We start from the raw sequence: 13,076 nt of genomic DNA, 5'->3' as shown, positions 1-13,076 counted from the left end.
TTACGAACACAAGAACTCTTTGAAAACACTTGATATCTTTTATTTTATTTGTGATGCTGCATTTTCCCTGTACTTTCAATTGTTTTATCCTCTAAAACAAGCAGTTGACTTGAAAAGTAGACGGCGAAGACTTGTAGGCATAAGAAAGTTTGGGACAGTTTCCAAACCATAAAGGGGTCCAGTGATGGGGAAAACTTTTATGGACTGGTCTTCCAATGACTGGGAAAATCTGAAAAAAATCTTCTCTTCTCTTATTCAATTGAGTAATACTAGCCTTCTTATTCAATTGAGTAATACTAGCCTTACAAAGAGGCATACAAAGAGTCAAATCCAGCCCTTAAAAGAAACGAAAAAGAGAAAGAGAAAGAGACAATTATGAATTTCAAAAACTGAATTTGATTCTTTGTATGACTCTTTATATACCTTTTTGTAAGACTAGTATTACTTTATTTTATTTATCTACAACTCTTATGTTACATGTTTAATATAAATCATAGTTTATAATATTATAACAAAGTTTAAAAAAAATAATTTTACTTTAGAATCAAGCTGCTGCCATTTCGACTAACCTCTCCTCTGGTCAATTATCAACTGACTGAAAATCTGCTTTTTGATTGACTTACATCTTTCGAGTAAGTGATAAGAAGGTGAAAAAAATTCAATTTTATGCCGGGAGGCATATTTATGATGTTCATATCATGTTGAATTAGTGAAGATGTTCAAAATAAAAATAAAAATAAAAATTCCACCATGTGGAAGGAAAGGAATAGAATTTGACTTTTCGAGTGTGTTTGGTTCAGAGAATATTATATTACTAGAAATATTATATTAATGGAAAAATAGATTACCTTGAAGATTACCGAAAGTGTTTAGGAAAATGTGTTTGGTTGGTTGTTATAAATTAGTGGGTACGTTATATTAATATGTTTGGTTGGAAGGAATAAATTGGTGGGTATGTTATATAATTTACTAAATTGCTCTCATTTAAAAATATAATATTATTTTTATTATTATTTTTTGAATTATCTTTTTTAACCATTTACATTTCAGATTTAGCTAAAACATCATAGCAACAAAAAAGTTTAAAACTTAATAAAAACACCCCCACCCATCCCAAGCCATTGCCGACAGCGACGAAAGTGGAGATCCGACCGTGAAAGGTTAGATATTTGGCTGTGAAACGATAGTCGTTTCATGACTAGAACGACTAGATTTGCTGTGAAAGGCCAGATCTAGCTATTTCTAGTCAGAAACAGAATCATCGGTGCATGGCCAACCAGATATGGTCGGTTGTGCGCCACTCCATCACCGCTGGTGGTGGTTTCCAGTGACTGGTGGTGGTGGCCAGATTAGCCACCACCCTTGGGTAAATTTTTTTAATTTTAAGAGCATTTATATCCTAAAAACTTTGTATATAAGGATAAAATAGTCAATTTGTATTTTTGTAAATTGTTTTTAAAACAAGGGTAGTATTGTCCCAACATTTTATTTATAAGGGGTAAAATTATAATAAAAATAAGATTATCAAGTAATCTTAAAATATCTAAGAAAATGAAAATAATCAGATTATCTTCTATATTACTAATATGAACTACTATTGGTATTGGAAGATTACTGGAATCTTATATTATTGACAACCAAACGTGATAATAAAGTAATATAAGATGACATTACTTCAGTAATCCCATATAACCCCTAACTAAACACACCCTTCAAAGTTTATGTTCCACAATTGAAAAATATCTACAATATATGAACAATAGAGTACAAGCACTCAGCCTTAAAAAAAAAAAAAAAAAGTACAAGAAACAACTCTTCTTATTTCATCATACTCTTAGAGCCTGAACTAGCTCATAGATCTTGAGCTTTCTGCCTTTTAGGTGCAGGATGTTCGCATGAAATTTAACAACTGAGACTAGAAGCAATGTCGCTGCTAACCCATTTTGATGTCACAGATGTTGGTGACAGACTGATATTCTTCAACAAAGAAGCCTCTTGACAATCTGGTGATGAAACTGTTCGCCGCATATTCTGAACTACATTATCATTGTTTAGATTCTCTGGCTTGCACTCTCCACTTTCAATTCTCTTTAATTGCTCCAAAACTTCATCCATGGAAGGTCTCATTTCCTTGTTTTGCTGCAAACATAGGAAGGCCAGCTCTGCGACTGAAGTTGTCATTCTTTTAACTTCTTCATCTGATTGATATCCAAGACATGAGTCAATCAACTCTTCAATTGCACAATTCTGAATCCTGTTTACCGCTAAGTAAGCTAAATTAATCTCTTGTTTCTGCCTATTCATATCAACAGGAGGCATTGATGAAATGAGCTCAATTAGGACAACTCTAGAGCTATAAACATCACTCTTATCAGTTAGCTAATAACATAGATGATACTTAGGGTCACCATAGCCAGGAGATCCTTGTGGCGCGGTCGAAACATGTGGGAAACAATCTGGAAAGCCCCAAATCTGCAACTTTTGCGTTGAAACTATTGTCAAAAAGGATGTTGCTAGTTTTCACATCGCGGTGTATAATATCAGAAGCATGGAGGTAAGCCAATGCACTAGCTGTTTCTATTGAAATGTTCATACGAACAGGCCATGGAAGGGAAACAGCCTTTGCTCTCCCGCCGCAAAGATGATCAGCAACAGTTCCATCAGGAATGAATTCATACACCCCTGGAAGACCCTGCAGACTGTGACACGAAGTGCAGCCCTAAAGGGACACAAGATTTTTGTGGCACAATCAAGTGAGGATCTCAATTTCGTTCATAAACTGTTCAAACTTTCTGTAGTTGTGCTCATGAAAACGTTTCACTGCAAGTTCTCTCCCGTCTTTAAGTTTTGCTTATTGCAAGGGTTCAAAGAGGCCATTTAGCAAATAAGTATTATTCATTAAGGTTGAACAGAAGCATATGAGACAGAGCTGGTTATGCATATTTATAACATTGATTAAAGAGTAAATTACCATTTCCTAGACCCAGTTCCAAAACTTGCCCATCTGCAAAAGTAGTTACAAAGTGTTAGTTTAAAAGAGAGAAGAAGAGTTATCCGCATCATCCAAAGTTCAAAACACATGAGGGACCAATCAAAACTAAGGAGAATAATTATTTTTCTGGCATGCTATTAAATTAATTAAAGATCGACAGGGAACCAAACATATATGCATTTATAATAACTTCATAATTTGTGATACCTGTTGCATTTGCCAATAAAAATTTCGTGCTATCGATTTTACATTGCCCTTTTCTTCCATGGCAATCATGCATCTCTTTTTAATTCACTTGAAGACGGAACCAACCCGTATATAAATTCGAGAAGTTAAGACCATTTGGAGTTGTTCGTTTGGAACAGAATAAGTGAGCATTGTTGCGGAGGAATCGTAATCCACCAGGTTTGAGCCTTTGTAGTAGATAATGGTGGCTGGAGTCATTGCAGGTGAACATAATTTCGGGACAGAATAAGACGTACGGGACATTTGAACAGGTTTGATTTTCGGTATTACTTCAAAAGAGAAAAAAGGAGAGCTAGAATGGTTAGTTTTGAAAGTATTGAACACCAACGACGATTGTTCAAAGGAGGCTTCTCGAATCTTCATCATGTCTAAGCGTAAGCGTATTATCCTAGAGATGCTCAGAACATGAAATTCTGGTCCATCCTTCCCCAGTCGAATCCTCGGAACTTGTTCTCTGCAGCCTGCTACCGTTAAGAATCCACACTCAGGATACGTTTCATTGGAGAAGGGGAAGCCTATAACGTTGAGAATTCCACAATTGAAAGGTTTACATTTTGGGCTCGAGCACTTTCTTCTTGAGCCAGGAAGAATTAAAAGATGAGAGATAAAGAAGAACACAAGATAAGACACACCAGACATTCTCAAAACTAATCACTAACTGGCGACAGATTACAAACACAAGAAACTCTTTGAAAATACTTGATCTTTATTTTATTTGTGATGGCTGATATTCCTGTAAACACAAGAATCCAAACACGCAGTGACTTGAAAAGTGGACGGCGAAGAATTGTAGACATGAGAAAGTTTGGGGACAGTTTCTAAACCAAAAGGGGTCAGTGATGGGGAAAAAATTATGGACTGGTCTTCCAATGACTGGAAAAAATCAGAAAAAGATCTCTCTTCTCTTATTTTATTTATCTAAAACTTTATGACATGTTTAATATAAATCATAGAAACAAGTTAAAAAATAAATAATTTACTTTAGAATCAGTGTGCCATTTCGACTAACCTCTGCTCGGTAATTATCAACTGACAGAAAATCTGCTTTGATTGACTCATCTTTGGAGTAAGTGATAGAAAGTGAAAAATCAATTAATGCCAGAAAGAAAGCGTATTTATGATGTTCATATCATGTTGAATTAGGAAGATGTTCAAAATAAAATAAAAATTCCACCATGTGGAAGGAAAGGAATGAATTTGACTTTCGGGTATCTGAAATGTTGTTTACGAAAAGATAATCCCTCGAAGTTATTCAAAGTGTTTAGGAAAATATGTTTGAGTTGTAATAATTAGTAGGTATGTATATTAATATGTTTGTTGGGAGTAATAAATTGGTGGGTATGTATATAATTTACTACTTGCTCTCCATTTAAATATTAATTATATTATTTTTTGAATAATTTTTAACCCTTATACATTCACATTATTAAAACACCTAGTAACAAAAAAAGTTTAAAACTTAACAAAAATACCCTCACCAACCCCAAGCTATGCCTACGCAGCGAAAGTAGAGATCTGACCATGAAAGGTAGATATTTGGATGCGGAATGATGGTGTTTCACGACTAGAAAGGCTAGATTTGCCGTGAAAGGCCAGATCTAGCTATTTTTTGTCAGTGAAAACAGCATCATCGGTGCATGGTCGACCAGATATGGTCGTCGTGGGCCATTCCATCAGTGCCAATGGTGGTTTCTGGTGGCCGGTGGTGGTTAGCACCACCCTTGGGTAAATTTTTAAGAGCAAACGACATGTTCCACCAAGGTTAGCAAATCCTAAGTTCATACCCCTGGTTATATTATTCTTATTCTCACCCTTAACAACACTGCAAGTTAATTTTAAATTTTGATTTTGCAATACACATCTTGCCTCATTCTTATTTACCCCACCCAACCACCATACCCACCATCAACATACCATACCCTCACCATCACCATCAACATCCAGCCACCCCAACACACACCAAAACCAACCCCCCCCGATCGCGTTCAACCCATTTGGCCTGATCTTCGACGCGGATTGACCAACCCAACACCCATCAGGTCCTCTCATCTCCCTCTCGAAAACCCCTCATCTCTAACTTTGTGCACACGTCGTCGACCACGCGATCCCCCACCCCATAGACCCGAAAGCACACCCTGGGCGTATTCTGAAATCAGTCAGCCGCCGTCCTTTTTGCCACTTTTCAGCTTTTTTTCACCCAAAACCACCACCATCTGCCTCATAACCTCCACATTAAAACTCCAGCTTTCCTCAATTAAAACCAACCATTCCAACCTGGAAAACACCACACACTGGGTTTTTCTATGCGCTGTGCGATTGCTCCAGCTGGATTCTGGCTGATTTGGTGGGCCTCAACCCCAAATGACACCCCTTGCACTCACAAGAGCTCCCCTTCAAAACCCCCATCCTTCTCGAACATGATTGCTCGCTGTTCATCGCCGCCACTCAACTTTGGGTTTTGTGAAATTAGTTGAAATGGAGTTTGATTGGGTCGTGGAAAGATTTTGATTTAGTTTTTTGTTTGTATTTAGTTTGACTGTTGTGTGTTGTGGTGAATTTGTTGGGAAAGAAGAAGGGCCGAATATGGTGGTGGTTTGGCTGGCTGGTGTTGGGAAAGAAGAATGGCCTACTGTGGTGGTGGTGGTTTGGCCGGCTGGTGTTGGGAAAGAAGGGCTGGCTGTGGTGGTGGTTTTAGGTGAAAAAAAGCTGGAAAAGTGGCAAAAAGGACGACGGCTGATGATTCAGAATACGCCAGGGTGTGCTTGCGGATCTGTGGGGTGGGGGATCGCGGTGGTCGACGAACGGTGCAGCAAACAGTTAGAGATGAGAGGGGTTTTCGAGAGGGAGATGAGAGGATCTTGATGGGGGTGTTGGGTTGGTCAATCGAGGTCGGAATTAGGCAAATTGGGCTTGAACGACGATCGAGTGGGTTTGGTGGGTGGTGGTGGCGGCTGATGGTAGGGGGATGGTGGTTGGGTGGGGTGAATAATAACGAAGGGCAGATGGTAATTGCACAAATCAAAAATTAAAATTAATTACAGTGTTAGTTTAAGGGTGAGATATGAATAAATAGAACTAGGGTTATGAACTTGGGATTTAGCTAAACCTTGGGTGGGAGCATATCGTTGCCTTTTTAAATTTAGAGGATTTATGTCCTTAAAACTTTGTTATAAGGGTAAAATAGTCAATTGGTATTTTGTAATGTACTTTTTAAAACAAGGGCAGTATTGTCCTAAAATTTTATTAATATAGAGTAAAATGTAATAAAATAAGATTATCAAATACCAAAATATCTAAGAAAATGAAAGTAATCAGATTATCTCTATATTACCAACATGAACTACTATTGGTATTGGAAGATTACCAGAATTTATATTATTTGACAACCAAACGTGATAATCAAGTATATAAGATGACATTACTCAATAATCCTATAGAACCCTAACTAAACACACCCTTCAAAGTTATGTTCCACTATGAAAAAATATACAATATATGAACATGTAGTACAAGTACTCAGCCTTAAAAAGTGTACAGGAAACAACTCTTCTTATTTATCATAATCTATGAGCTTGAACTAGCCATAGATCTCAGCTTTCTGCCTTTAGGTGCAGGATGTTCGCATGAAATTTAACAACTGAGACTAGAAGCAATGTCGCTGTAACCCATTTTGATGTCACAGATGTTGGTGACAACGATGTATTCTTCAACAAGGAAGCCTCTTGACAATCTGGTGATGAAACTGTTCGCCGCATATTCTGAACTACATTATCATTGTTTAGATTCTCTGGCTTGCACTCTCCCTTTCAATTCTCTTTAATTGCTCCAAAACTTCATCCATGGAAGGTCTCATTTCCTTGTTTTGCTGCAAACTGATACAACACGTGAAGTGCGAGTGTACAAGAAGCGTGGGAGGAGCACCAGGGGATCAATAATATTAAAAGAAGCAACTAAAGTGTGAATTGAGGGTAGGGGACAAGGTGGCGAAAGATTATTGGAGGAAGGGTTAATTCTGTACAGGAAAGAATGAATAAAAGGAGCAGCAGAAGGGTAAATAGGAATCAAGAAGGAATTGAGGAAAAGGGGAGGTAGCTGGCCCTCGAAGTCCAGCATATCGGTTTTTTATGTTTTAGCTTGGTTCTCTTATTTCTTGTAGTTAATTAATTCCAGTAGTCTTTTGTTTGAGAGAAGATCTAAAGTGGTGTAAACTGAATCATCAATGAAATACCTCTCCTCGTTTTTGGGAACTTAGAGGTTACTATAAACTGCTGTTGTTCGTTTATGAGCTATGCAGGTGGAGTGATTGAGAAATCTGGGTAGGTTCGCATCAAATTGGTATCAGAGCAGGTGGTGTGTGGGTTATGGTAGCAACAAGAATGGAATCTAGGCTTGAAAATGTGGAACGGGAGGTAACGAAATTGGGCGTGGATATGGGGACAATTCGTGAATGCATGGTAGAGATACAGAGTTGGAGAGGAGAAAGGATGAAGAAGAAGCTGGGCGTGAGGAACAAAAATGCATCTAGAAACATGAGAAATCAGGAAGGGGAGAATCAAAACAGAGTAAGTGGATCAGGAAGTTTGGGACAAAGTCAAAGTGAGTTGGGAGGAAGAAAACTGGAATTACCCATTTTCATGGGTGAAGATCCTTACGGGTGGATCTTTAGAATTGAAAGGTATTTTTCTGAATGGAATTCCTGATGATGGTAAACTAACAGCGCGGCAGTGGTGCATGGAAGGGGAGGCCATTAACTGGTATCAATGGATGGAAGTCAGAGCACCTGTAACCTCGTGGGCATCGTTTAAACTGCTTAATTCAGAGATTCAGCGGATCTCAAGAGAGTAACCCTTATGAAACTCTAATGGCCCTGAAGCAAAATAGTACAGTCGTTGATTCAGAGAAGATTCGAAGCTGTAGCTGCTTTGTTGGTGGAAGAGAAGGAAGAGATCCTGAACGCTGCGTTTCTGAAGGGTTAAAGGCAGAAATTCGGGCTGAGCTGAGGTGACCAGCCATTTCTCTTCTTCAAACAATAGAAAGAGCCCACAGAGTAGAGGAACGTAATGGGCTTTAGAAGAACTTAAGACAGGTCCAGCAAGAGCCAATAGGTGGAATGGGCCAGGATTAAATGTCGGTCAAACCATTTGGGATCCAGGAGTTTTAACCGATATCCACAACCCGACCGGAGAATCAATTAAAGCCCAAATTTAACTGAATCCCTAAAATCGAACTCATTCTCAAATTCTTTCTAAATTCGTTCTCCAATTTCTCAATCCTGGGCGAAAAACGTAGAGGGTCTGTCGTGGGTTCATCCCTGAATTCCTCTCCTCGCGAGTACACCCCTACAAACTTCAGATCTTTGACAGAACCCATCCACCGCGACGGGAGTTTCCCTTTCGAAAAATGACGGAGGCCGAAATACAGAGGAAAAGAGAAAAAGGGTTATGTTTCAAGTGTGATGGGAAGTATTTCTTGGCCATAAGTGTGGTGAGAAGCAATTTCAAGTAATCCTTGTGATGAGGAAGAAGAAGAAATGGATCCAGGGGACGTGGAAACCAGTGAAGGAACGACGACAGAACAAACCCAAGGTAATGTTGAACTTTCCCTAGCTCAGTTGTGGAATCAATGGCCCAAAAACGATGAAGTGAAGGGTATATATGGGTCAGGAGGTTATTATCTTGATTGACAGGGGGGCTCCACAATTTCATTAGCCGAGAGTTGGTTGAGAAGCTGGGTATTGCGGTAGAAAGAACACAGGCGTTTGGAGTGAGAGTTGGTGATGGATATAAAGTCCGATGTGAGGGAGAGTGTAAGGCAGTATGTTTGGGAGTCCAGAGGGTACAAATAACTCAAGATTTTTTTCCTTTTGAAATGAGTAGTGCAGATGTAGTGTTAGGCATGGCTTGGCTTGAAACATTGGGGGAAACGACAAATGAATTGGAGGCAGCAGGTGATGAAATTTAAATTGGGGGAAGAAACGGTGACAATTGTAGGGGATCCGCACTTAGCAAAACAATGGTTTCCCTGAAAGCCATGATCCGAACGTTGAGAAGTAAGGGAAAGGGTTACATGGTTGAATTTGGGCAGCTGCAAAAACAGTCAGACGAAGAGGTCAATGTCAGTAGCCCGCTGTTTCCGGTGTGGAAACTTTCAGATCCGTATTTGAGCCTTACCGGATTTGCCCCCTAGCAGCCCAAGACCATGCAATTAGGTTATTGCCAGATGCCAACCCCAAACCTTAGGCCTTATAGATATCCGTTTTACCAGAAAAACGAAATGAGAAAATCATTGGGGAGATGTTAGCCTCCGGAATTATTAAGCTAGTATTAGTCCTTTTCCAGTCCAGTGTTGTTGGTTAAGAAAAAAGATGTGGTTGGAGGTTTTGTGTAGACTATAGGGCACTCAATAAATTGACCATTCCTGACGATTTCCCATTCCGGCCATTGATGAACTGTTCGATGAACTTGGGGGGGCTGAGGTATTTCCAAGCTGGACTTAAAGGCGGGTACACATCAAATCAGAGTGCGCTCTGAAGACACGCACAAGACGGCTTTCGCACTCATGAAGGGCATTACGAATTCTTGTGATGCCTTTCGGATTGACCAACGCCCCATCCACATTTCAAGCTTGATGAACGAGGTATTCAGGTCTTACCTTCGGAAATTTATTCTGGTTTTTTTTGATGACATTCTGTGGTACAGCAAGTCAATGGAAGACCACATGCAGCACCTCAGTCTCATATTTCAGAAGCTACAGGAACACCAATTAGTGGCCAACCGAAAAAAATGTTCCTTGGCAACCCAAATTAGAATATTGGGCCATGTTATTTCAGCAAATGGATTGGCTGTGGATCCCTCTAAAATTGAGAGTATCGTTGACTGGCCCCGCCCGAAAGATATTAAAACACTCAGAGGGTTCCTGGACTGACCGGATAATACAGACGGTTTGTCAAAGGATACGGTAAAATCGCACTCCCTTGACTAACCTGTTAAAAAAAGATGCCTTCATTTGGGGTGAGCAAACGCAGGCCGCATTTGAAGCTCTAAAATCTTCCCTGACCAGTGTACCCGTGCTACGAATGCCGGATTTCTTAAACAGTTTGTTATTGAAACGGACGCATCAGGATGTGGGTTGGGAGCTGTCTTAATGCAGGAAGGTAGGCCTCTGCATTTCTTAGCAAAGGACTGTCAACCAATTCGAAACTCAAATCAGTTTATGAAAGGGAATTGATGGCTATTGTATTAGCAGTACAGAAGTGGAGACATTATTTGTTAGGCGACGCTTCCTTATCAGAACTGATCAGAAAAGCCTCCATTTCTTATGAACAGAGGTGCTGAATGAAGACCAACAAAAATGGGTGTAAAACTGCTCGGGTTACAGTTTGAAATTTAGTATCGACCCGGGCCTGAGAACAAAGCTGCTGATGCCTTATCCAGGCGGCAGAGAGTGTGGAAATTAACGCCATCTCAATGGGTTTTTCGGAGGGTTAGAGAATTAGAAGAGACCATCCAAAAAGATGACAAGTTGCGGCAGCTCACCCAGCAACTTATGGTCGATTCCTCATTGCCATCCTCCTTTCAAGCTAATGGGTAGACACCTTATGTATCATCAGGTGGTTGTTCCGAAACACGGCCCCCAATTCAAAAACTTTTGCATGAATTCCACTCATCCCCGATTGGAGGTCACCTGGATTTTTCAGAACTTACAAAGGTTGATGAATGTGTTTATTGGGATGAATGAAGAGGGATATCCAGACGTATGTGAACTCTTGCAGTGTGTGTCAACAGAATAAATATGAAGCACTGCGGCCAGCCGGATTATTACAACCTCTCCCTATTCTGTTCAGGTTTGGGAAGACATTTCTATGGACTTTATAGTGGGACTCCCAAAAGTGCACAATGTGGATACTACCTGGTGGTGGTCGACAGACTCACTAAATACAGTCATTCCTCACACTCAAACACCCTTTTACAGCAAAAGAAGTGGCAGCAGCCTTCATTAAAGATATAGTTAAGCTTCATGGGTTCCACGAACAATTGTGTCGGATCGCGATCGGGTGTTTATGAGCCATTTTTGGGGAGAATTGTTCAAACAGGCTGGAACTAAACTCATATGAGCTCGGCTTATCATCCACAAACGGATGGGCAAACGGAGGTTGTAATAGGTGTTAGAAAATTATCTCCGCTGTTTTGTGGGAAATCAGCCGGCAGTGGCCTCAATGGATTCCGTGGGCAGAATTCTGGTTCAACACTACATATAGCAGCTCCACGGGCATGAGCCCTTTAAAGCATTATATGGACGGGATCCTCCAGCATTGCTGAAATACACAGACCGTAACTCTCCAGTGGATGAAGTTAATCAACAAATGCAGACCCGCAACAGCATTTTACTTGAGCTTAAGGAAAACTTGCACAAAGCTCAAAACCGCATGACAACTTGCCAATGCAAAGAGAAGGGATGTCCGGTTTGAAGTGGGTGAATCTGCCTACCTGAAGTTACAGCCTTACCGTCTGAAATCTCTAGCTTACCGCAGTAATGAAAAAGCTAAGTCCCAGGTTTATGGCCCTACCAAGTCCTTGAGAAAATTGGTTCAGCCGCTTACAGGTTAGACCTACCAGAAAATGCCCGATCCATAAGGATTTCAGTGTCTCAACTCAAAAAGGTCAATTTCCATCACCACATATTCAGCCTCTTCCGGATTCACTGAATGAGGATTTGGTCTTAGTTGTGAACCAGAGGAAGTGCTTAAGCTCCGCAGGTTAATCAATGGGGAAAGGGAGGTTCTTGTTAAGTGGATGGGGTTACCCCACCATGAGAACACTTGGGAAGAATATGACACCCTGAACCTGCAATTCCTTCATTCCACCTTGAGGACAAGGTGGCTCTCCTTCGGGAGGGTATTGATACAACACGTGAAGGGCGAGTGTACAAGAAGCGTGGGAAGGAGCACCAGGGGATCAATAATATTAAAAGAAGCAACTAAAGTGTGAATTGAGGGTAGTGGGACAAGGTGGCGAAAGATTATTGGAGGAAGGGTTAATTCTGTTACAGGAAAGAATGAATAAAAGGAGCAGCAGAAGGGTAAATAGGAATCAAGAAGGAATTGAGGAAAAGGGGAGGTAGTTGGCCCTCGAAGTCCAGCAATCGGTTTCTATTATGTTTTAGCTTGGTCTTATTTTCATTGTAGTTAATTAATTCCAGTAGTCCTTTGGTTGAGAGAAGATCTAAGTGGTGTAAACTGAATCATCAATGAATACCTCTCCTCTGTTATTTTGGGAACTCTAGAGGTTACTATAAACTGCTGTTTGTCGTTTATGAGCTATTGCAGGTGTGAGTGATTGAGAAATCTGGGTAGGTTCGCATCACTTTCCAACAAAGTTTAGATATCATGATTTTAAATGAGTTGATGGGGTGGAAGGTGGAGTTTAGTGGTTTGACAATGCGAGGAAGTTGGTGAGGGTAGTGACCCCTCAAAATAGTGGGGTAACAGGGGATTGTTTTATAAAACCGGTTAATCGGTAACAAAACAGAATTATCAGTTCGATAAATAACTGGTTCAAGAGATAATTAGGTTCGATTTCAGTTTGGATTATCTCTTGAAATGAAAAACTGGTTCGGTTTAAAATATTAGTAATCCAGTCCGGTTACCCGGATTTCCACACCCTAGTAAGCAGAGGTCTTGATTATTGGATAACTTTTTTCTTTTTCTTTGTTTTTGGTTTCTGATTGTGCTTTACCAAGTTCTGGTGTGGTGCCTTAAATGGCAAAGCCTGAATGACACACTGCAATTGCTAGAACATTATCAAGAAGGAATTTATCTCCCAAATGGACTGAACTTTGA

General features: G+C 40.1%; 1 protein-coding gene across 1 annotated transcript; it reads right to left on the bottom strand.

The window, feature by feature from the left end:
* Positions 1-1,797: 1,797 nt before the first annotated feature.
* On the bottom strand, positions 1,798-2,438 carry LOC116141636 (LEAF RUST 10 DISEASE-RESISTANCE LOCUS RECEPTOR-LIKE PROTEIN KINASE-like 1.1). Its single transcript, XM_031427120.1, has one exon. It carries the CDS (start codon positions 2,317-2,319, stop codon positions 1,903-1,905), a length of 417 nt encoding a protein of 138 aa, XP_031282980.1. The 5' UTR covers positions 2,320-2,438; the 3' UTR covers positions 1,798-1,902.
* Between the last annotated feature and the right edge of the window lie 10,638 nt (positions 2,439-13,076).

The sequence above is a fragment of the Pistacia vera genome, unplaced genomic scaffold (genome assembly GCF_008641045.1).
Source record: "Pistacia vera cultivar Batoury unplaced genomic scaffold, PisVer_v2 Contig40, whole genome shotgun sequence".
NCBI classification, from domain to species: domain Eukaryota; kingdom Viridiplantae; phylum Streptophyta; class Magnoliopsida; order Sapindales; family Anacardiaceae; genus Pistacia; species Pistacia vera.
Note: the sequence above shows the minus strand (reverse complement) of the source record. Positions and strands in the feature narration are given on the sequence as shown.

Excerpts from the sequence above, each read along its gene's own strand:
- LOC116141636 (XM_031427120.1), bottom strand. The coding sequence starts at position 2,319 with ATGCCTCCTGTTGATATGAATAGGCAGAAACAAGAGATTAATTTAGCT.